Here is a 26,422-nt window from a genome sequence, read left to right on the forward strand (position 1 = left end):
AGCTTGACGAGGGAGGACCAGGTGCCTGGCTGGCTAAATGAGCAGCAGGCCACAGACAGCTCACTGCAGAGAACTCACTGGGCAGAACTGCACCCAGGGAAAGCTGCGGAAGACCAGCTGAGAGAACCAGCGGCCGGGGGGATGCTTACGAGAGGCAGGTGCCACCCTGATATAAGACCCCCTCCCCTCCCCCCAAAAAAAGCAGGCTCACACCCAACCAAAGGGGGCTGCCCATGAGAGGCAGGTGCCACCACGAAAAAAGACTGACTGCAGATATATCAGTCAGAGAAAAGGGGGCGCTCGTGAAAGGTGGGTGCTGACCCCATTACAGTCCCACATGCTCCAAGTTTTTTCTAGATGCCAGGGGAGCCTTTTAGAACAATGAACATGACTCTCAGCTGCTTTAATCAATAGAGCAATACCTGTTTATGCCAACTGAGGACCTGGCCCATTGAATGCAACACTGAACAGGACCTTGTTCGAAGCCTCTTTCTATTATTATACCAAATGAAAGTTGTATCTGCCATAAATCCCAAAGGGTCTGCAGCTCTGCTGGTATAGTCTAATGTTTATAAAGGCTCCTTCAAACACTACACTCATCAAAATAATAACTCAAACTTCTGTAACTTCCAAGCATTCCAGATAACGGTTTCACAGCATTGAATAGCTGTTCCAGTTTCACCATTGGAGCTTCCTGAACCATAACCATCAAACTTATAGGACTTAAAAGCTCAACCGGATGTACTTATACATTTTATAAATTCCATGAACTCTGTTTTTCTCATGGAATTTACAAACGCTGCCAGCTTCATGCAAATAGCTACAATTCACAAAAAAATTGCAAGACGTCTTAACTGTGGCATTAATACCTTTCAGTTCCCTCACTACTCCTTCCCAGTTATGTTATAAATGTGAACTGCCCCATACATCTCGTGAAAGGGGGGCATGGATCAGTGTTCACATTGCACTCCCCATCAGTACCCAGCCCAAGCTGGGGAAGCTAATGATCCAACCAGAAGACCAAATTCAGCGCTGAATCCTGGTCATGTGCCACCTGAGGCATATGCTAAGAAGATCTCATGGAAGCAGTGAAGGACTCTCCTGACCCAACCAGAGAACTGTGTGGGAAGAGCAGGAAGAGAATGAAACATGCCAAGCTCACTTAGCCACAACACAGATATACCCCGGATACTGGGGTAGGTATTTGGGATTCCACTGCTACCATTTCTGGGAGTAGAAACCACTACCTCTGCCTCACTGGGAGAGAAGGTCTTCAGCAGGGCCACAGTGTGGGGCAGAGCCACAGGGAGCCCATGACAGCTTATGCCTAGGACCATGGAGTGCATTACTCCAGCCTGCCAATTATCATATGAATGGTGCTTAGACTATATGTTCTGAAAACTCTATATGGGATTCAAAAATCAAGCAGGATTCTTTACTTCTTTAATTAAATGTTCTGGAGGCCAAAGTATACCTCTACTGACACCAAGATAGTTCCATTTCCATCAACAGGTTTGAACAGATGTAACTGTTTGCAATTTCAAAATAATTTTGATGATGACACACAAGTACATTTCAGGAAAGATGTGGACAAACTGGAGAAAGTCCAGTGTCATAAACAGATAGTTAAGGGTTAATGTCTCTTTCACCTGTAAAGGGTTACAAGCAGTGAACCTGGACCACCTGACCAGAGGACCAATCAGAAGACAAGATACTTTCAAATCTCGATGGAGGGAAGTCTTTGTTTTGTGTTGTTTGTCTGTCTGTTCTCTCTGGATTCTGAGAGTAACCAGAGGTACCTACAGGCTCTCTAATTTTCTGTTCAAATAGTGAGTATAAGTACAAAGGAGGTTTAGTCCTTTTGATTGTTTTCTTTATTTGCAAATGTGTATTTTGCTGGAATGATTTTAATGTGTATTTGTGCTGGGGGGAAGGCTCCTCTCTAGTGTCTATAAGCTAAAAGACCCTATAACATTTACCATCTAAATTACAGTGACAACTTTTACTTTTTTTCTTACTTTTATTTAAAAATTTTTCTTTTTAAGACCTGATTGATTTTTTCCCCTTGTTGAGGCTCAAGGGAATTGAGTCTGTACTCACCAGGGAATTGGTGGGAGATAGGGAGAGAGAAGGGTGGGGGGGGGAGGTGGAATCCCTCTGTTTTAAATTCATGGAGCTTGAATCAGTATTACCTCTTGGGGAGGGAAAAAGAGGAGGGGGAAAAGGTGCATTCCTCTCTGTTTTAAGATTCAAGGAGTTTGAATCACAGTGATCTTCCAGAGTAACCCAGGGAGGGAAAGCCTGGGAGAGGCAATGGTGGGGGAAAGGGTTTACTTTCCTTGTGTAAGATCCAGGGGGTCTGGGTCTTGGGGTCCTCTGAGAAGGTTTTGGGGGGACCAGAATTTACCAGGCACTGCAAGCCCTGGTTGGTGGCAGCACTACGAGATCTAAGCTGGTAATTAAGCTTAGGGGGATTCATGCTGGTACCCCATCGTTTGGACGCTAAGGTTCAGAGTGGGGATTTATACCATGACATCCAGAAAAGAGCAACAAAAATGATTGAAGGTCTACAAAACATGATCTATGAGGGAAGATTGAAAAAACTAGGTTTGTTTAGACTGGAGAAGAGAAGACAGTTTTCAAGTACATAAAAGGTTGTTACAAGGAGGAGGGAGAAAAACTGTTCTTCTTAACATATGAGGATAGGATAAGAAGCAATGGGCTTAAATTGCAGCAAGGACGGTTTAGGTTGGACATTAGGAAAAACTTCCTGTCAGAGTGGTTAAGCACTGGAATAAATTGCCTAAGGAGATTGTGGAATCTCCATCATTAGGGATTTTTAAGAGCAGGTTGAACAAACACGTGTCAGTGATGGTCTAGATAATACAGTAACTCCTCACAAAGTTGTTCTGGTTAACCTTGTTTCGTTGCTAATCAATAAGGGAACATGCTCGTTTAAAGTTGTGCAGTGCTCTCTTCTAACGTCATTTGGCCGTTTCCTGCTTTGTCCACTGCTTGCAGAAAGAGCAGCCTGTTGCAGCTAGCTGGTGGGGGCTTGTAACCAGGGTGGACCAGCAGCCTCCCATCAGCTCCCTGTGCTGCAGCTACCCCTCAGGCTATCAACTGCCAGCAGTTCAGCTGTCCCTGTCCTCCCCAACTGCCATGTGCTGCTCCTGCCTTCTGCCTTGGAGCTGCTCCCAGAGACTCCTGCTTGCTGTGCAGGAGGGGAAGGGGGGGCACTAATGTCAGGGTGTCCCCCTCCCCCATGCTCCTGCACCCCACTTACCCCTTCTCCATATAGAGCAGGGAGGGGACATCAACAGAGAGAGAGCTTGGGGCAGCAGCTGCTGTCTCAACTTCCTGATCCACTTAAAAAGACAATGCACATAAGAGTGGGTCAGCTTACTTAAAGGGGCAGTGTGCATCTCTCTCTCCCACAAACAAGGTGTGTGTCTGTCTATCTGCTATGCTGTCTCCACTCCTTCATGTTGCCTTGTGTGAGAGGCTACATTAACGTGTTAACCCTTGAGGGCTCAGCTGAGTTCTAGTTCATCATTTAGCAGCAAGGCATTCCCTGGGAAATATCCCTCCCTCTTCCACTCCCTAACTTCACCACCTCAACCAAGCTTCACACTCATGATAGCTGTGAACAGTGTTAAATTATTTAAAACGTATACTGCGTGTATATCTATACAATATATCTTTTTCTGTCTGGTGAAAAAAATTTCCCTGGAACTTAATCCCCCATATTTATATTAATTCTTATGAGAAAATTGGATTCGCTTAACATTGTTTCGCTTAGTCACATTTTTCAGGAACATAACTACAACGTTAAGTGAGCAGTTGCCATACTTGGTCCTGCCTTGAGTGCAGGGGACTGGACTAGATGACCTCTCGAGGTCCCTTCCAGTTCGGTGATTCTATAAGTATAATATTGGCTCTGCAGAGTTAGTGACAGTATGTATCAGTAAAAAAAAAAAAAAAAAAATTAGTTGCTTCTGTAGGAAGAATACACTTAAGGAGCAGCTTTAAGTAAGATGACACCATTTTTACACAGTCACAGAACAGCTGCACAGAGCATTAACAGCGTGTGTTGACAGAAACTTCTGGGGAGTGACTAAAATCCCCTTTGTAGATCTAGCCAGAATCTGACAGCATTCAGTACAAATATCCATGCTGATTAATCCTAAAATGATCTGTCTAAATATGACAAATGGTACTCTGCACTAGACTTTGTCAAAGGTTCTCTGGTGAAACCACTAAAATTTTTAAGACAAGCTCGTGTGCAATATGACAAGACCCAAAAAAGGTATTCTACACAAGTCTCCAAAAAAAAAAAAAAAAAAGAAAAAAATCCCATTTGTCCTATGGAGAGTCGGAAGCTTTTGTCAGCCAGCATCAGCTTCTACAGAACTGAAGCCTCCATTTAAAAATAATTACATTTATTTTTGTTGTGGTGGCAAAGACCATCTTCCAAACATGAACTGAGTGAATTCACCAATATCTTCCTAAGTCTGCAGACAATTCCATTTCCTCTGTGGCTGCTCTTTATTTTGGCAAGCTGCTGTAGAGAGAAAACTCCTCTTTTTCAAATTCTATGAGTAGCCAGGAAACTGACAAGAATCAGCTCAATTTCATGCTGCAGCTGACTGACACAGCTAGGAGCAGAAACAGAGGCAGACACTGGAGCTATTCACTGGAGAGAACTAAGAATTGGAGTCTGGGTAGAGGAAGGACTGCAGATATAACCCATTCACTGCAGCCAGAAATCTGAGGAGAAAAAAGAGTATCAGAGACCTCCACACAACCCACCTTTGCAGTAAGAGGCTTTGGAGTAGAATGGGGAGGATGAGTGACTCACAGATTTTAAGACCAGAAGAGATTATAGTCATTTATTATGACTCCAATAACACAGTTCATGGAGGTTCACCAAGCGATGCCTGCATCAAGCCCATAACTTCTAGTTGAGTTGGAGCATATCTTTTAGAAAAACATTCAGTCTGTGAACGGAACAGAGAAAACGTTCCTTCTTCCTTCAAACAGCCGGAGGGGATTGAGAGATGATTCAAATTTATTAATGCCTACTACCTAGAGGCCTATATGAAAACAGTGATCCCAAATCAAGGTTCAGGATAACAACTTGTTGGAGAATCCAAGGAACCTCTCTTCTTTCCCAGCAATGCCCATATTTTTTAATTCTTTGACTAACAGGCTTATTCCTCTGTTAGGTGTCTGGTAAAATTTCACAAGCCCGTGTACCAGGGATGGCTGTGAAGCAGAGAGAAAGATTGATGCAGAAAAATCTGCATGCCACTAAGGATTTGTTTAGATGCAAAATTGCACCAGTGTAACTAAAGTTGTGATTTTTAAATGGATTTAATTTGACTTCTGCTAAAAGCTGTTTGGACACTTATTTCAGTTGAAACCAGGTTTTTTTTAGGTCAGCTTAAGTTGATTAGAAACAATTTTAAGTTAAATCAAAATTAACCAATCAAACAGAATGAGTATCTATATAGGGTTTTGCAGCAGTTTAACAAAATTTGGTTAAAAATTAAACCAGAGCAACCTGTGTGCATAGACAGGCCTATGAGAGGTTTCTTGGGCAGCAGGAGTGGAAGAAGAAAGGAGAAGGAAAATATGGGGAAGGAGGTGCAGAACACCATGAGGGAAAAGTAAGAGAAATAGATGAAAGTTAGTGGGGAAAAAGAAAATGGACATTAAAGACAACACTGGAAAAGACTCATCACAACCTATTATATGATAGAAGAGAAAAAGGCTGAGTGAAACCATGCAGGAAAGTAAGGAATAAACAAAAAGCAAGAGTGCTATAGAAAGTTACACTTATAAGAATGTTTGACAAAGTTTCAAAATTAAATATTGTACAAAATAAACACAGAACAATAAATTCCTTTATATTGGAGAAGCAGTAGTTTTGGGGAAATGGCACAAGTGTTTTTCACACTGGTTAGGCAGAATCTTCAGTCAGCAGCTGCCAAGTGAGACTTTTAGCTCTAGTTTTGAGTGTTTTCAAATTACACCAAATTATTCAGCATCACATATCCAGGGCCACCCAGAAGATTCAAAGGGCCCGGGGCAAAGCAATTTTGGGGGCCCCTTCTATAAAAAAAGTTGCAATACTATAGAATACTATATTCTCATGGAGGCGCCTGTGGGGCCCGGGGCAAAGTGCCCCACTCCGCCCCACACTCCCCCACCCCACACCCTTTGGCAGTCCTGCACACATCATGGAAACAGATTGTCTAGAAGATTTTCAAATGTCAAAACAGAACACACATGCAAAATTTGAACTGCAAAGGCAGTTTCTCATAAATGTGGATTGCCACTTGTCACAAGGTTTATAAAAGAAATCTAGTTACTTTAACTATAGTCTCTCCTTAGAGCTTATTTCCAATACTGTAAGAAATATGGATTCTAGAAACAAAACTGAAAAAACTGACAGATGCTAGTTTAGGGATTGACATTTTCCCCCACCAACAGAAAAAAACATTTTCACTTTTGAAATATATCTAAGTGACAATATATTGCATGTGTTTCTATTTTTGGACTATAAAAAGAGGTAGTTTAAGTTCTGTCGGCAAGAGTTTGAGATGAATGCATTGCTCATGTGTGGAAAAGCCATTAATTTCTAAATGGGCAATTTAATCATCACTAAAAAGTGCCATTACAACCTTTAGCGACCATGTGTTCTCTACATGCCACATATTACAGAAAATCTATTTTAGGAATATTTTAAAAATATTAATATATTGGTATACATAAACTGCATAGGGCTCAGCGGGTGCAAGAACCACTAAAAATTATCTAAAATAGATCTTCTATACATGACAAAATTAAGATTTCAAAGTCTACTGTCTTAGGCCCTTCCAAGGGTAGTGCTGGATCCCATCAGAAAGCATAGAATATTCCTTCATCAATGGTATAAAGCTCCCATTTCTAATCTTGTAGGCTCCTGAGATGAGACACACAAAATTGTGATTTTTCATTTCTAGACAGGTGTTATTTTTGCAAGATCCAGTCCTAAACCCCAGTAAGATAATTGTGTGGGGAAGCAGGAGTGAATTTCACATTTTGGAGATGAGAACATTTAAAAAATATATATAATTGGTGTTTTGAGCTGCTCAGAGGTTTGGAGATCTAAAATGAATTGTGAGCAGAGATTAGGTGTAGCAGTGAAAGGTGCATGACAAACTATAAAACCATGTGATAAATTTATCACATATCTCCACACTTATGTACACACACACGCACAACACACAAAGAGCATCTTACTGAATCAAGGCAACTTTATAAAAAATGTCTAAATGTCAAATCTGTGAGCAAGTAGATATGATGTTAGCTATTTAAGCAGCTATGGGCTCATATGTATTTGAAAGCCTCTTCCGCCACACAGTTGATTTATCCTTATTTTGTGGCCAGACAGATTTATAGATGTTGACACATTATGATTCTTCTACAAGTTTTACATTCATTTAACATCTAAACACTTAAAACCATAATTTTTAACTTGATGGCAAGGTAGCTTTCACAATGTGGAGTTATAGTGTTTATCGTCTAGATGAGCGCTAAAACAAATTTGGTCATTCTTACAAATTAAGTGTTAATTCAACACAAAAATCACCCACCTAAAAACACTGAATGACATACAAGCTACATCAAGTAAGATTCTGTCTACACTATGAATTCAACTATGTCAGCAGACCAAGTTATATATCAGTTAAACTATCTTCCGTCTTTCAAAATAGATGGGATCAGACAGACAATGCTGTCTCCAAATTGAGCTAAAGGCTCAAGGCTAATATGTTAAAACAACCACGCTGCTTTAAGCATATTGGGGGACAACCATGTAATAGTATGTGGGTTCCTGCAATACTCATTTATAGTGTAGATTGGATAGATGGCTTTGCCCAATTCAACTAGGTGTCCCTACTGAATCATATCATTCCATTCATTTTTTAAGAAGCTACAGATTCCAGCAATAGTAAAAAGTCCTAGGGCTGGATTATACGTGTGTGTTTTGCACTGGTGTAACTAAAGTGATTTATTTACCCCACTGCAAATCCCTAATGTAGAGGCACTTAAACCAGTTTAAATTATATTTATACCATATCTATGCACGATTTAGAATGGTTTAAGTGTCTCTACATTAGGGATTTGCACAGGGGGTGAATAAATCAATGTAGTCCCACTGATGAAAGATTTCTAATATTGACAAGCCATTGCATAACTGAGATTATACCGTCAAATGGAAACAACTCATGTAATCATAGAAATAATTAGTTAGTGCCATTCAATTAGCTCAAATTTAAAAAATATTTATTCAATTTCTATCAATAACAATATTAAAAAATGTAAGAAGAGAGGGAACTTACTAAATGTAATACAAATTAACCTTAAAAGAGTCTTACCTTTATTTGATTTGGATGACTTGTTCTTGTTGGGTTTAAAACAAGAGCTCCTTGATTTATCTTCTCTGTCTTTAATAAATTTTTGTACATCATCCAAAGAAAGCTTTTGCAGAACGACTACAGGCTTAGCACCTTTATTGAGATCTTCTACTAGCCCAATCTTCTCCACTTTGTCCTTTTGTTCACCCTTAATTTCACTTTTCCTTGGCTCCTGAGTGACATTGCCATCTTTATCACGCTTGATTTTTGGAATCACAAAATGTTTCAATGCACCAGATCTTCCCCCCAACAAATAACTGGGAAACTCTGCCTTATTGTCAGTGTGTGGTTTATTGCTATCCATTTTACTCTTATTACCATCTGTCCTTCGTTCATCCCTGCTGTTGGGTGATTTAAAACCAGGTTTATCAAGTCTTGATTTACTAGAATCTCCTTTGCTTTCCTGTTTAATACGAGGACTGTCTGGTCTTGATTTCTGTTCCCCAGAAGAGAACCTCTCCCTTGACTCACCAGACTCATGTCTATGTTTTCTTTCTAGTTTCTCAGTTTTTGAACTATCAGATTTAATCCCATGTTTGGAGTCATGCTCACTTTTGCTTGAGGATCTCAAATATTCAGGTCTTCTGATCTTGGATGGATCTCCCTTATATCTCTCTGATTCACCCCTATCCTCAGATTTTTGTTTAAGGCTATCATGGTCACGCCTTGGAGTCTCAGGAATTGAACGTCCATCTGGTCTTTGTTTTGTTGGATCTAATCTACTTTCAGATTTTACCCTGGAGGGATCAGATTTAATTTCCTGTTTATGTTTAGATATTTCAGGTTTCTTCTCTGAAGATGGTTTACTAGAATCTCTTCTATTATCATGTCTATGTTTTGGTGTTTCGGGCCTACCTTCATTCTTCTGTTTTGGTGTTTCAGGCCTACCTTCAATCTTCTGTTTTGGTGTTTCAGGCCTTTGTCTTATTTCCTGTTTGCCATTATTTTGTTTGCTCTCATTTTGTTTCATATCCACCTGTCTGTTCTCGTTTTGTTTTGTTTCCATCGGTCTGCTCTCGTTTTGTTTCACATCCATTGGTCTGCTGTCATGCTTACTTTCATGTTTAGCTTCTATCTGTTTGCTTTCATTGTGTTTACTTTCCAACCATTTGCTTTCACTTTGTTGCACTTCTGTTTGTTTGCTCTCATTTTGTTGAATATCTGTCTTCTGACACTCAGAATCTGACTTTTTCCTAAAGGTTTCAGGATGGTTTTCAGGTTTAAGTTTAAGAACTCCAACAGGGTCTTCTTGGGGAATAAAAATAGATCCATCATTACACTGTTTTATTTCTTCAGGCTTTTTGATGGTGTCTGAGTCCTGAGTTACAGTTGCCTGAGAGTCCACTCGTCCTGCTTGCTGAAGATCAATACTAACCATCAATGCTGGCCTTGACCCATTTCCTGCAGAACCTGTCTCCTGAGAAGCTGGTCTATTTCCTCCAGTAGCACCCCCAGCCTCCTGTGGATAAGAATCTTGTTTTCGCTTCTTCAAAGGCTTATCTGCAGATTGAAAGAAAAAAACACAATATACATGAAAGGATAAACCTCTAAATGAAAGACCCCCAAAAAACTGAAAAAAGTCTTCCTACATAAACACAGGCAACAAACCTACCCTATGAAAGTAAGTGTGTGGGCATATTGTGTAAACACATTTTCAGTATATTCACGGTCTATGGTTAAATGTTAAAAGAACATGGAGGATAACAACATGCAGCATTCATAAATCAGCAAATGTAATAGTTAAGGTGTTCCTCCATAACCAGAATCGCTTTTTATGCATAGTGTAATACATTTTCTACTGCAGGACCCAATTTGATTCAGTGCATGCATAGGGTGGCGAAGAAAGCAGAGTTTTGTAGCGAACAAGGCATGGATTCTCTCTGCCCAGTTCACTGTGGTGTTTAGATTGTGTGCAAACAGCTTAACGGACTAACACGGAATAGTGAGAATAAAAAAACAAACAAACAACCACTTCTGGAGAAGTTGTGAGAGAGTTGAGGACTGTACTCTAATTCATATACACAAAGGGGCAGCATTATGAATTTCCAAACCTGAATACTTCACTTTGCAAACTTAATTATTTTAAATGATATTTTTGAATGAACTATATATATGATCTAACTTCAATGACTTGATTGGACAATTAAGATGTCAATTTACAGTTTGCTATTTACAAAATCAATGTATACTTAAGAGTAGAATCCCGATAATTTTGGATATAAGCAGCACCTTGTCATGAGGTAGATTATAAGAAGTCTGTATAAAAATATTATATAGCATGTATATCATCCATTAAACCTAATTCATTACTATTAGAATTTCCCAACAAGGTATTCTAAATGAACATTCATCTGGTGGGTCCCTGAAACTAAAAACTTTACTTGCCCTAGAGCCCATACTTTCAGTTGTCATAAATCTTTTTGTATTTTGCAAAACAAGACCTGAAATGTAGGGTTTGTTTTGTTTTTTTAGCTTTTAAAATACTCAATTCTTTCCTGAATTTTCAGTTTTTACTGCAAGATGGATTTTCCCAGCTTCACCTCAGTGTCAGAAGAAAAAAAACCAGACAAGATATAAAAGGAAAAAACATAAAAAAGGTGTCAAGTAGCAGAAGGGTAGCTGTGTTAGTCTGGATCAGTAAAAGCAGCAAAAAGAGTCCTGTGGCACCTTATAGACTAACAGACGTATTGGAGCATGAGCTTTGTGGGTGAATGCCCACTTTACCAGATGGAAGGACAAAGTGGGTATTCACCCACGAAAGCTCATGCTCCAATACGTCTGTTAGTCTATAGAGTGCCACAGGACTCTTTGCTGCTTTTAACATAAAAAGGGTAACCTTTAAACTCTGAGGGTAGGCAGAGAGATGAGATAAAACTCCACAAATTGATAATCTTCACACAGGGAAAATTACAACCTCTGGAAGATTCTCACCCTGGAGAGTAAAAGCTTGAGGTATCTTCCCTAAAGTTAAAATGAGAGCAAAGTTGTAACAAGCAGCAACATGGTCAATAGCAATAGCAAGCAGGTATTAAAAACTAAAAGCTAAAACTGCAAATAAGGAATATTGGAAAACGTAAACAAAACCTTTTTTTGAATGTTGGAGCGCTTTACTTTAGAAATAAGTTCTGAAACAAAGTGTTTGGAATAGGATTCCCTTCCAGCAGCTGAAGACAAGCAATAATGCATTGTAAATCTGTGAGGAGAGACCACATAATTGGCTTAACATATGTCTATGAACACTCTGGATCCGTGCAGGCAGTAACCTTGCCTCTGATCAACCAACTCTTTACCCAGACTTTTAGTTCAGGCCAGCCAGGTAATAGCAATATGAAATGAACTTAGATATCCACTAGAACTTTTGTTAACAGCATTAACCAGCAGATTAAGAAAGAAAATAACGGTTGGAATTTCTAACTGCTTTAGACTGCTCCAAGTAAGAATTCCAAAGACATTTTCACATCCAGTGGTCAGAGAGGGGCCTCCCTGAGGTGGGCATCAAAGTATGAGAATAATGTGGGAAAGCTGATGGCTCACTAAGATGGAACTCTGACACCGTCCAGAGAAGTCATGAGGGCCTGCAGCTCATTTACTCCACAAGATGAAGTTACTGAGGCTAGGAAAATGAACTTACATGAAAAAAAATTAAGCTCAAAAGAGAATAAAAACTTATCCTTCAGTTTTGTCAAGATCAGAATAACTTTTTATGACACAGAAGGTTTTATAACAGGAAGCTGAAGAAGTTTCAAGCCCCTACAGACTTGACAAGAAGTTGCAGAGAAAAGAGTCTACCTTCAACTAGGTCACAATAGGACAAAAGAGCTGTTCAATATATCTGGGAGGATTTTGTCTAAGTTGTCCTCAAACACGCAAAAAAGGTGGTCAAGCAGTTTTTGCATGGAAAGGGACTGGCAATCTTCTTTCTAGCCATTGCAACCTTCACTAATGTTAAGATGGCCTGACGTTAAATTCCTGCCCGAGTTTCTTAGAGAAGAATAGAGACCACACCTTATTACTCATATCCAAATGTGGCTCATCTAGGACTCTGGCAAAAAAGGGTGGAGAGAAAAAGGTATGGTACACTGGAGATTAGGACAGATTAAACAGGAAGGAAGTTATGTGGGAGATGCCAAATAGGAATGGGAACTGGGTCTGGAGGAGTAATTTCTGACGGATGTCCTCTGATTAGGATTTACTGGTGGATGGGGTTCATTGTTTTATATGGTATTTGTAGCCTGCATGCAGTCCTTATTCATGCACTCCATGGATTATCAATTCAGTGTTGCTGAGAGGCTGCAATAAGGATTAAGATGTTACCATTAGACCTTATTGATGCTTCTTCCCAACCTTCTTCTCTTACATATCTGCCTTCAGCTAGTTGGATTTAGTCCTTTAGCTAGTAGGTGTCTAGTAAATTTTTAAAGACATAATCAGTTATTTAAAATTGTGGATGAAACCTGACTGGATTACTCTGTATGCCTATTTGTCCAATTGTCTGTAGATTGATCTAGCACTAGCAACGCGAGGATCAGCAAGCTAGAGTGGTTCTCCTGGTTTTATTAAATCAGAAATGTAGGCAGTCTCTCACACTAAAATTGGATTTATGCAAGCATCTGGTCTTCTTGCTTATAGATCAAGAGAGAGAAAGTGGGAGTATTGCTAGAATTCTCTTCTGTACCACGCATTTTTTTGAAGGTGACTAAGGAGGACACAGAGGAAAGAATCAGTTGCTAATTATTTTGGGTGACTGCGGATGGCTTTTCTGTATTGTTCCATAGCTGCTCTAAAAAATCATAGGAATAATCCATGTAGATTATGGCTCATGCCTACAGCTGGTCATGTTATAAATTCTGTTTTTGAGATGTGATGAGAGAATGGTGATGGTGAGGCTTACACTTTTTGTCACGTTCAGACTGTTGCTTCTTTCATCTTGAGGAGACAATAACAGGGAGTCTGTGAAAGGACATAAGAGAGTTCAACATTGTTGTGGAGTCAGACAAACGTCGTTTTCACAGCATAGTTTTGAATAGACTGGAGGGTCCATTATTGTTGAAGATCTGCTTAGACTATCAACTCCTTGGTGCAAGAACTGTGTATTTCAGGTTGTGGTGAGGCAGTTCTAGCATCATTTAGTATCCATTTAATCCAGTCTTCCCCAACTGTTTTCAGTGTGGGTTTACATTTGAATATGGCACAGAAATGGCTCTTAAATTCTTTTGGTCCTGAGAAGAGCAGAAGCTTGATTTAGATAATTCATCCAAGATTCCATAATGCTACCCCAGCAATTCAATACTACTAGGAGAGGTAGTGAGATGGCCTGAGTACTTGTTTTCCAAGTATATGGCTACAACTGGGTGACAGCTAACTGCGTGAAGCTAGTCTGGATCAGAGTGATGTTGGTTAGCTGGAAAAAAGACTAGAAGAACTAGCAGAGATGATATCTTCACAATTTCTCTTTCTCCAGGCTCATCACCTAGGAATTTTGTTAACTCACTTGCATACATCCAGATAGCAGCGGTGAAAACGTCTGCATTTTCATCTTTGCTTTGTAAGGAAGTTTAGACCTTTCCTATCAGATATGGATTTTGTCACCCTCTATCCATGCCTGTGTCATCTCCAAAGAAACATCTGTCTGTCCACAAACATGATCTCTTAACAGCCATGTCACACTGGAACTATGAAACTATAACACAAGGGGGCCTACTGCCCACCTCCCCGAGCAGTAGCAATGTGAGAAGCTGGAAGTAGCAGCAGCCACTGCCAAAGTTAAGTGACTTAATACTGTTTAAGACCATTACCCAGTGCTAAGGATGCTGCCCAAATTATAAAATTTACAGAGACAAAACACATTCAGAGTCCTGTTTCTTCTCTAACAAGCTTTTGTCTGTCATTTATCACTGTCTACATCCAAGTAAAAAAAATCAGCACAATCTGACAATGAAGCAAAAATTAGTTTACTGTAGGTCAAGTACATCCCTTAGGCTTTGAGATTTGAGCTTCTCCTACGCAATAACACCTGCTGGATGAAAGACTCTCTCACTAACAGAGAGTTGGTGGTGGTAAAATCAGACCTACCTGTGAATTTTTTTCTTGAAACCTTTATGCCTGACAGTCAAAAAATAGGAAGCCCCTTTCTCCCTTGAAAGGAGACAGAGAAGGTCTTATGGACTGATGCCTGGCCTTACAAACTGCCACTAGCACCATCTTCCAGAATCAGAGGGGTAGCTGTGTTAGTCTGGATCTGTAAAAGCAGCAAACAGTCCTGTAGCACCTTATGGACTATGAGAGGTATTGGAGCATGAACTTTCGTGGGTGAATACCCACTTCGTCGGATGCTGTTAGTCTATAAGGTGCCACAGGACTCTTTGCTGATCTTCCAGAATAGCAGCTTCCAAATTTGAAAAAATATTAATTATCTAAACTTTATTTTTAATTAAAACTACTTCAAAAGAATTCATTTGCAAAAAAGTATGATCTTTTTTATAGTAATACTTAATTTTCTCAGTCACACTGTTATGGTTACACTGAAAATTCTCCTAGTGAGGATCCTGCTGTTACATATGGAAAATCCAAGATTTTTTTTAAAAATTGCAGGTAGGATCAATAACCTTCTTGGCTTGCTATTGTGAGATACTCAGGATTGCAGAAAGGCAAGCTCACCTATTTATACAGTAACTGGAGTTCGTAGATATGTTTTGTCCTTATTGGTGCTCCACTTCCGGTGTGTGTACACAGTTGTGTGATTTCAATCAAAGATTTTTTTGTCAGCATTCCCCATGAATAAGGCCCTACTAAATTCACGGTCCATTTTGCTCAAAATTTAAAAAGCATAAGTTTCATGATTTCAGATATTTAAATCTGAAATTGTATAACGTTGTAACTGTAGGGAGTCATGGGGAGGTCACAAGGTTATTGTAGCGGGGGGTCATGGTATCGCCACCCTTACTTCTGCACTGCTGCAGGCAGCGGGCAGTCAGAGAGTGATAGCTACTGGCTGGGAGCCCAGTTCTGAAGGCAGCGCCGCTGTCAGCAGCAACACATAAGTAAGGATGGCACAGTATGGTTTTGCCATCCTTATTTCTGCATTGCTGCCTACAGAGCGGGGTCCTCAGCCAGCAGTCACCACTCTCTGGCCACTCAGCTCTGCAGGCAGCAGTGCTGATGTAAGGGTGACAATACCACAACCCCCCCCCAACAAATAACATTACAACACCCCCCACAACTCCTGCCCCACAACCTCTTTCTGGGTCAGGACCCCCAGTGTGAGAATGCTGCTCTCCCTCATGAAATCTGTATAGTCTAGGAGGAAAAGTACACGCACGAAAAAACAGATTTCATAGGGAAGATCAGATTTCATGGTCCGTGATGCATTTTTCCCCAGAAGTGAATTTGCTAGGCCCCTACCCAGGGGTCTGTGCCTTCATCTTACATATCCTTGTGCTCCACTGTGAGGGTATAATACGGAAGGATGGAACTACTGCTGCTCCAGTTGCTGGAAGGACTCCAGACACAGAGAGGAAGGTTGGCAGGTAGTGGAACACCCACAGAGACAGAACAGCACTACAAGTAACCTCCTCCTCCAAGTTATTGTCCCGATAGGAGCTCTACTTCAGGTGACTCAAAAGCTATCCATGAACTATGGAATGGCATTCTGAGGAGGCAGATTCAGTACAGTCTGGAGACCAGTCTCACCAATAGGCTGCATCTGCCCTGGAAAAATGCATGATAGCACAGTGCTGGGAAAATATGCATAAACAACTGTCTGCAATGAGTATGTTCTTAAGTATGGCTGTAGAGGTGCATTGTGCCCCAATAGAATGGGCATTCATCCTAGGTAGGGGGATGGATTCCAGACACTTCGTAACATTCTAAAATGCATCCTGAAGCTCATTGTAATAGTTCTTAAGTGGAAATCTGGCATCCATTCATTCTCTCTGTGGTGCTGCAGAAGATCCAAAATATTGGGACATTCATGACCCTCAACCAAGGGATAAAAATGGTTGCTTGGGAAAAGTCACCGGCAGAAGTAACACAGATGACGGCTTCTTTTTGTGGAATCTGGAGCTCTTCCTGTGTGGTTCCAACTGGTCTTTGGGATGTTTGACACTTGACTGGGCAAGACCACTGGGCCACCTACAACTTGCTATAGTTCTTTTCATTGTAGGGATGTAGCTGCCAAGAGATTGCAGGGTCCCCCACAGTTCTTCAGTGAGTGAAGGGGTTTGTCTTTTGTATCATTGAAGAGCTTGGGCTCTTTGAAAGCAAGATCCTCCACTGTATTTTGGACCTCTGTGCGGAGAACAGAGGATTGCAGACACAGCTTGATGCATGACTATAGCAATTGCCAAGAACAATTTGTGTCAGCTGCATGGAGAGAAACCTGCAGAGAAGCTTTGGCAATCATCTGGAGAGCCTGAAATAGTTTCTTCTGGTCTTGAGGCAAATAATCAATATGAGTATTTGCTGTAATTGATAAAGTCATGCTTTTGCCATCAAAGCATGACAGAAGACAACTCTGAATTCTGGACTGCCCAAAGAGTAACTCTTAAGGCCAAAAAAGTCCAAGCATTTAAGTTCTGTATCATGAGAGGCTGATCTGGATCAATGCTGTCCACTTCTCTCATTAACGGCATTGACTACCAAAAAGATATGATTGCTTTCTATAAGTGCATAGGAAGGATAAATACCAGGGAGGGAGAGGAGTTATTTAAGTTAAGGACTCGTTGTTGCCACAAGAACAAATGGATATAAAGTGGCCAACAAGTAGTATAGGATTGAAATTTATAACCATCAGAGGAGTGAAACTATGAAAGCTAGATGCCGCACACTGTGACAACCCATCACTAGCCATAGATGGTTGAAAAGGAACTTGAGCAATGGTGCCTCTGCCCCTCCCTGACCAAAAAAAAAAATAAATCTCTGATCTAAAGTGCACAGGAGTGTGCACACACCTGTAGAGGAGCACCCATAGGGACAAAAAATCAAAGATGATCATGCCTTCTTAAATCACTTCTCTGGAGATCCATGAAAACACACAAAAATGTGAAGGAATTAAAAAATATCCTTCATCTTAGAAGACGTTGACTTTATGCATCTTTTGTAACTTTGGTATTCAAATTTCCAGCCATGTAGATCCATAGATTTTTTTTATTATTATTGTTTTTGCTGCAATGTCAGTAGCACATCTGGTACTTAACTAGCATATCATAGAGACTATGCAGAACAAGACCTTGTCTAAGTTTGAGTGGTGGTTTCAGATTTATTATAAATCAAATGAGAGCCAGGACCTCTGGGACCAATAAACTGCAGGCAGTTTCTGTGACCTGCTTCTTTGCGATTTTAACTGTCTTTGCAACCAGTGGAGTAGATGGGAAGGCACGGTGGTGTCCTTTGTACATCTTAGAGGTATGACTTCTGACTTCTCTACTTCCAGATTTTTTTCCTTTTCAGGCATTGCTCCATTTTTTGTAACGTTACTGTACAAACAAATCCAACTACAGCTTCATGAACTGTCTTATGACAGTCTGAAGAACAGCTTGATCCAGCTACATTCTCCTAGGCATGCATCCTTCCTACTGAGCAAAGGATAGATGTGATGTTTTCTTTCTATAAAGTGCCCTGAGGGAAAGGGAAAGTTTTTGTTCTCAAGACATCATCAACGTCATTTCTAGCCTCTTGTGAAATTACACATGCTTTGGTGGTGATATATTCCGTGAGGATCGGCACATGATCAGGAGAGGATGTTGGAAATGAAGGAAAGCTAATCTGATGGCTCAGATTTCCAGTCAATTAAGGCTCCTTTCTCATCCTTGAACCAATACCACTAGAGCCACTACAGAGTACAGACACACCCTTCATTCTTGGAAACTGTTTGTCCAATCTTTGAGGGTATGCCCATGAGCAAAGGGACATTATAACTGGAACCAGCATGTATATCTTCATCTACTTGTTTGCCAGGTTTGCAAAACAGCAGTGCCAGATGAATGGTGTCCACAAAGGACACCAGCATATCAATACCTGTGGTAAGTATGGTGGCTGGATGAGTGGTGACTGGGTCATTTAAACAATCTTCTCTAGTCTCTCCTTTAAAATTAACATTTTGTCCAAGACAGTATCCAGGACTGTAGGTCATCAAGTCTCCAAGGTTATTGCAGCTAGCTCCTTACTTTATTTAAAAGGAAGCCATGTTCCTGCAGATATGATACAGTTGCCACGAATTCTTACAAGACTTTAGACAGAGAGGAAGCGAATCGATAGACATGTATATTCTGTTCTCCAAGAGTATCATGTTGACAAGGGTCTTTTGTAAATATCTGTGGAAAGGTAGAGACCAAAAAAAAGAAACTGGTATTGTTACTGCCCTTCATGTTAGCAGAATTGTGAGTACTTTCAATGGTTCTGCTGTATTAATGTGTTATGGTAGGCCTCTTTACGAATATCATATAGATGTCATGAAGTCACCTTAGTTACATCATCCTTTCATCTCCTTTCTCTATTTTGACTTGCTTGTGGATTTATTCAGACTGCAGGTCCATGATGTCTTGAATGTCTCCATTCCTTTTCAGCATCTCAAAGGAGATTGATTCCATACCACTGATTCCTGGCTGTAAATGGGTTATAAGCTATAGAACAGAACTAAACTTTTAAATATTTTAGAGTGTGAGTGAGAGTGTGTATCTAAAATTAGTTTAGCATAGAACATCAAAAAGCCTTGTTTCTAAAAGATTACTTGAATAAACTTCCAAAGTCTCTGCAATAAGTAGACACCTAAGGTCTGCCATAAGTTCAAGTCTGAAAGCATAGAAAGCATAGAAACTTGTGTTGAGGGGTGACTGCTAATTTCTGGAGTCAAAAGACCCAATCTCCTTGTAGTCACACAGGGAAAAGGAATACCTCATAAAGTGGGATGTCAGGAGAAAACACTGAGACTAAGTATCAGAGGGGTAGCCATGTTAGTCTGGATCTGTAAAAGCAGCAAAGAATCCTGTGGCACCTTATAGACTAACAGACGTTTTGGAGCATGAGCTTTCGTGGGTGAATACCCACTTCATTAGATGCATGTAGTGGAAATTTCCAGGGGCAGGTATATATATGCAAGCAAGCTAGAGATAATGAGTTTAGTTCAATCAGGGAGGATGAGGCCCTGTTCTAGCAGTTGAGGTGTGAAAACCAAGGGAGGAGAAACTGGTTCTGTAGTTGGCAAGCCATTCACAGAGACTAAGGCCATGGCTACACTAGAGAGTTGCAGCGCTGGTGAGGGGGTTACAGCACTGCAACTTAGGAGTGCAAAGCTTGCAAAGCACGGCCAGCGCTGCAACTCCCTGGTTGCAGCGCTGGCTGTACACCCGGTCGAGCCTCGGGTGTAGCGATTCCAGCGCTGGTCAGCAAGTGTGGACCCCACCAGCGCTTTTATTGACCTCCGGGGTATAAGGAGGTATCCCAGAATTCCTCTCCACAACAAACCGGAAGAAAGGGAGAGCTCGGAGGTCAGCCAAACTGCTTATTTAAAAAACAAACACAGCTCCTGTTTGCTGAGTGAGCGGAGGCAGGCAGGGGAATTACTTTGGAATGTTCACAGCTGTTTGCTTGAAGAGAGAAACAGCACGCTCACACAGCAGTGGGGGGAGGGGAAGTCCATGTTGAGCAGATGCTTATCTGGTCTGAGGGCTATTTAGGAGTACATAATTTGCATTTAGTGAATGAGAGAGGGGTGGGGGAAGGGGGTCAGAACTTTTAAAATGATTGAAGGTAAGCACTGTGTGTCTTCCAGTCCTTAGAACTTGCAAGGCAGGGAGCTGAGAACAGTGTCAACTCCAAAAATCTATTCTCTCTGTCTCCTCCACGCTCCCTGTCACATTCTACCCCACCCCCCTCTTTTGAAAAGCCACTTGAATGCTGGGATAGCTGCCCACAATGCACCACTCCCAACAGCGCTGCAAATGCTGCAAATATGGCCACACTGCAGCGCTGGCCCTACACAGCTGTACGAACACAGCTGTAACTACCAGCGCTGCAGAACTGTAAGTGTAGCCATGGCCTAAGTAGTTCCTCAGCTGATCTGCTTTAGCCTTAGGCTGAAGGAGGCTTAAGAGCAGTTTTGCTGAATTCAGGAAGTTGAATAGCTTATTTTGGAAGTGTGTTTGTAACAGGATGGTAATGTGGGTAGTGTAATTAGGAGCTAAAAGCTCACACAAGGCATTATAATTTTTCTTCTCCTGATCCTTGTAACTCTCTGCTCCTGACAAGCTGACTAACATGCCTCTGTATTGTCAGGGCAATTTACATTAATACACTAGAAATTTGCATAACTAAAACTTTGGAAGAGTGGCAGCCCAGCTTCAATACCATTCAGACACTGTAGTTCCATACTAAATCTCTTTCATTTTAACAGTTTAATGTGTAACCTACTTTAACTTCCCCCAAGAAATAGGTTTTCATAATGAATATGTTGAAAATATAACACACATACTTAGAGTAGAAAGAAAATCTGAAAAAAATGAACCCAGAAAAATGTAAAAAAAAAACCTGGTAATATCCTTAGTGAAAAAAATGACCATTTATTCAAGTACTACTTGTGAGAGACTGATTTACAATTTGGTTTATATCCACCAGCTTATGTAAGTGGCAAACTCTTAAATGTTTATTGCCAAATTGTTTTATGCTCCCCAACATTCCTCTGATAGCTAACTGATTTATTCTGATACCATCATACCTTGGATTCGAAATTACTTTAACTAATTGCAATGACATTTATGCAGCCTGATAATCAGCAAAGTCTACGTCATGTCATGTTATGTTAATATTATGTTATTTAATATCAGAGTGGATTCAGCCACCAGTTAAACTACAAAAGCAGTATGTTCATCTTAACTTGTAACAACTTTTTTTTTTTAGCTCCAACTCTGTATCTTCACCTTCTCTGTTACACATGACTGCACAAAGAACAAGGGCCAAATTTTTTGCTGGACAATTCCTTTTGTCATAAATTCTTTTCTCCCATCCTTTCAATAGGTACAGTGGTAGTCCTATTATTAGGCCATAGTCTCAATAAAGCAGTTTTATTTTAGATCTTAAAATACTACTTTACTACTCTCCTCAGAGACCAGGTTCACACTTCAACAAACTTCTACTTGGAAGAGTCTAGCCTACACTGCCATTAGAGGTCTACACTATATTTTTTAAAAAATATTCAGAAGTGTTTTAACATGTTTTCTTTGCTTAGTCTGTTATTTCACCTTCTTTAAAATGGGAAATTCAAGCAACTTTTACAGATGGACTGTAACATCTAATTTCAGTGACGCTTCTGAAAGTGTCTAGACATACTAAACCGAAATTCTTTTTTTCTTCATTATTACAATCACATCTATGTTAAACATCTCCCTATCGCCTATAAAAACAGGACACTAGGAAACTCTTTTCATTACCAATGCTACATAAGGACACTAGCTCCACCTAGTGTAGTGTACAGAGATACAAAATGCAGACTACATAAAGTTTACCTTTCACACATGCAAAATACATACAGCATCCTATTTTATCTCATTTTCTTTTTTCTGTAGGAACTTTTTTTATTTTATATATATATAGCTAGCTAGCTAGCTATATCCATCCAAGTTGTCCTCCTTCCATATTAAGTATTCACAAATGCCTCATTTCAACTTCGTCCTTGTATCTATGACTCTACTTTTACACAGGATAAGTATACAAACGACAAAACTCAATTCTTTTTTTTTTTTTTTTTTTTTTTAAGGAAAACAAAGAATGATCTTAAGCTTCTACCGTTCATTTTGTACACCAGTAATACATTGCCTGTAGCTACACATTTTGTCATGAAATTTATAGGCAATATTAAGTTACACACAATGCCTCAGGCAACATCAGTAATTAATTCTTATTGCTCACTGTGTTTTTTTTTTAAACGTAAAAGTTACATTACAAAAAGATTACTTACCAATAACTGTAGTTTTGAGTGTATTGCTCCTGCATAGCCACACTCTTGGGATGTACATGTCTGCTGCTTTCAGCTTGAAACCATCTAGAAAAGAAGTGCCCACAGGGGACATGCAAGTGCCCCCTCACAGATCGAAACACAGGAAGCAAATTTATAAAAGGGTCCGAGTAGCCGTTTCTTCCATTAGTTTGAAGAATCCACACAAGGATACCAAAGAAGTGAGGAGAATGGATCTTCAGAGGCAATGTACTGGAAAAATGCAGTTACTGGTAGGTAATCTTTTTCTCCTTTAAGAATTGCCTCTGTAGATCTCTAGCTTGAGGGAATTAAGTGCAGTAGCCTCTCAGGAGAAGAGCTGAGAATTAAGTGACAGTTGCATGACTGCTCTAGATTCATCAATTTGGGAGAGGACAGTACTCTGTACAGCTAGAACTGTAACTCCAGGTGAGTTTCTATGACAGACACATTACATAAAAATGATTTTGAACCTGCCTAGGATCCAAAAGAATGAGTGTTCAATCCTATAAATACAGGGCTTCCAACTAAAATTATAGCAAATCTGAATCCAAGACTAATGCATTTTGAAACTCTAAACAGAAATGGATTACCCTTTTGGATTTTTCACTAAAAGCTATATATTAACTAGATGACTTCTAGATAGGTTTTCTTTCTCCTTTCTTTTTCTAAACAGTAGTGTACGGACCTATTAATATTATGAATATGTTATCTACTTCCCACAGTAACATATGTGGTCTAGGGGAAAAACATTAACTAGTTGATGTAAAAATAGGAGGTGATACTTTTAACCCCTGTAAGGAAGGTCAGCCATTAAAACCTCCAGTTCATTCTCCTTGATGAGGTTATAGCATTCAGAAAGGCAGTTTTCAAGTTTAAAAGGTGCCTCTATCAATGTTGTAAGTATTAAGTTTAAATCTCAAGATATAATAATAGGCTCTTCAACTGGAGAGTTAGTGAACATTTAAAAAAGTATAATATGATGCAAGATTAAAACTTTGAACAGTAGGATCATATGCAAAAATAATGTACATAGGCATCCTAACAGTGACAAGAGACAAACCAGATATTTTTCAAATGAGAGTCAAAAGTCTAAGGAACTGGTGTTGATAAAGGTCCAAATTGTTATCTAACCCCAAGAAAATCTCTTCTGCTACAAAAAACCATTCCTTGTTGGAAATTTTCTAGATTGTAACTTTCCCGCACTTTCTTCTGGATCTGCATCTTTCCCACACAAAGTCACAAGTCACTTAGGGCACAAATGTGTTGACCATCTCTGTCTATCATGCTGTTTGCCAAAATTACTACCTTGATGTGTTTCTATAACTGAACTCTTTTACAAGGATAGATTGCTGGCCTATTGCTCAGCCTCCAACCTGAAGGACTAATTGACTGCTTTTGGACTGCTGGTGCCACCTTTTGACCTGTCCGGCTTGGGTGGTGTTGTCAGGAGTTAAAAATCCTGCTGGCAGAGTGCTCAGGGACATTGGAACACAAACTTTCCCTCCATCTCAAGGTGAGGTCCCCAGGGAAGGCTGGACTTCCTTAGAACAATCAATGTCAGAATTTTACAAAGCATATTGAACAGACTAAGATCAGAATGAAGAATGTGGCTGTGCTCCCAAGAGAAAATTCAAAAATAGTTAAGAAGAACAGTAGCATCAAGAAATACAGAAAGTCTGAATACTTAAATTGATGAGCCCAAGTAGGAGCTATGAAAAATAGGTACATCCTTGTAATTTCTGATTTTCCTGACTATGATCAGAAGTAGAAAACAAGAAGTCTTGTCTACCATCCAAAATAAAGAGGCCTATTAGCATATACAAGTCTACCTGTGTACTTGACCTGGGGTCGGGTCACCTCATGATAATTCTTATCTTAAAGAGATGCAAAGATTATCCCATTTCCTACAAAATCCTTCAGGAATCACTCATGTTGCCATTTATGTCTTCTACTGACACCTGAGACTTGATAAATAGAAGCTGGATTAAACAGATAAGCCATCATTGCCATCTTTTCAGAGAATATATGTCCTAAAACAGATGTTTGATGAGGATGTTGAGGCCGCTGTGACATTTATCTGGAGCGGCTTTCTCACTCCATAATGTAGGCCCATACCGTTTATCATAATCTTTACCAGTTTTTTTTTTCTAATACAGGCAAGTTGTTCACAATGCTGATCAATTTAGAGAATGATTCCCGAAGTGAACGAGGAGGAAGAGATGATGGCTTGTTCTTCCCAAGAGCAGGCAAAGAAAAAAATTACAGGTTTTCCCAAAATTTTCAATACCTTTTGGTCATGATAGAAAGACTAAAAAAGGTCATGTAAATGAAGGTTCAAATGACCATAAGGACAAAATAATGAAATGGATCCCAGAAGAGCTTTTTGGTGTGGGGCACTGTATCAGGGTGATGCTTCCAACTCACATCTGATGAAGCTAAGGTCAACCATGTCAGTTCTTGGAGCAGCACCTGTGCCCTGGTATCTCCCTTTTTCTTCTTTATTCCAGAAAGATTTGGCACAGCCCAGAGAAAGAGGCATCTGCTTAGTACGCTGCTCCAGTGCCATCATCAAAGTTGAGGTCTCCACTGAACTTGAAGCAGTTTTGTTCTGAGGGAGCTAAGTACAGGGGTATTGGAATTGAGACATTCAATAAGGACGGCACCATAATCTCCAAAGTCTATAAATCCCCATCCCTCACATGTACCAACCAATCTCAAGAATTATAGCATTTCTTTCTAAAGAGCATCATTCATGTCAGTTCTGAAAAGAATCTCCAGGAGAGTTCCTCCTCTCCTCCAGAATGATTCAACACCCGCGGAAAGAAAATGTTCATATGCACCAAAAGCCTTGAAGTTTAGACTATGGCTGTGAGAAGCCTTAAGAGTGCATCTCTGAGAAAGTACAGTGCTGTAGAGACATCATAACCTCAAAGGACCCCATAGCTGAGGAAGCCTTGGGAAAGACCACCAAGCTTTCAATGGTTCCTGGGGTGATCATATAAAAGAAGCCTTTGATGATTCTAGAACCAGCAGGCTGAGATCAGAAGGTACTCTTCAAGGACTAAGCACCAAATACACTTTTGTTCATGTTCCTTATCCTGAGAGATAAGCCATAAAACTCAGAGCAGCCTCTGGGGAATGACCCACTCAAGAACAGGAAACACTGGATGTACCTGTCCGTAGTGAACATCTTGGCTTTGCAGTATGGGCACGAATTAAAGCCTGTGCACTTGTTCTTGTCAGCCATACAAAACCAGGAGGAGAGAACTAGAGCCAAGAACTAGCCAGAAAAACCTAGAACAACCAACTGCACTGACTGAAGTCAGGTTGCACCACCTTAGGGATGCAACACTCAAATTTTTACATGCAATGGCAGAAAAGTTACCAAAAAATTAAGTAAAGAACAAACCTATACTTTTCTTAAAAACTAAGTATATGCAAAAAATTACATTGCAGAGAGATAGGAGCACTAAGATGGTTCAGTAGCCACAATGAAGTACTAACAGAGTGGTTTGGTCTATGAATCCTCTTTTACAATATTGCTCTGAATATTTGAGTGCTGCAGAAGTGTGGTTATGCAACCTCAAAAGACACTGCTTTTCTAGATGGTTCTCAGTTAAAGGTCTTGGAGAACATCCCAAGAGCTGGGATCTACAGAGACAATTCTTGAAGAAACAAAGGGTTAGGAAATAAATTGAAAGCACTTAAATCAAGTTAAATTATTAGTAGAAGAAGTGTAGCAGCTTAGCCACTCAAAAGCATTTCTTTCAATCAAAAGTATATTAAAATCAGATTAAGAAGGGATACCTTTGAAGAGAGCACATATTTTTCTCCATATACTGATGATCTGCAATGATGCATAATGTAACATGACAAGACTCAAATTTATCACCAAATAAAAGATTTTTAAAGGTTTTATTAATTTCAGCTATAAATATTAAATGGGTGGATCAGCCATAACAACATTTAGGTTAGAAACATGTTCTGACTT

The 26,422-nt window shown here is 40.0% G+C and overlaps 1 protein-coding gene across 4 annotated transcripts in view; it reads right to left on the bottom strand.

Annotated features, from left to right (window-relative positions):
• The window catches only part of NIPBL (NIPBL cohesin loading factor), a 328,437-nt gene that overhangs the window by 137,962 nt on the left and 164,053 nt on the right, over positions 1 to 26,422 (bottom strand). For all 4 annotated transcript variants that reach the window (XM_030567521.1, XM_030567520.1, XM_030567523.1 and 1 more), the window contains one exon: positions 8,427 to 9,965. In XM_030567521.1, coding sequence (XP_030423381.1) covers positions 8,427 to 9,965 — 1,539 coding nt within the window. The remainder of the gene's footprint in view (positions 1 to 8,426; positions 9,966 to 26,422) is intronic.

This window comes from Gopherus evgoodei, chromosome 6 (genome assembly GCF_007399415.2).
Source record: "Gopherus evgoodei ecotype Sinaloan lineage chromosome 6, rGopEvg1_v1.p, whole genome shotgun sequence".
Taxonomy (NCBI): Eukaryota; Metazoa; Chordata; order Testudines; family Testudinidae; genus Gopherus; species Gopherus evgoodei.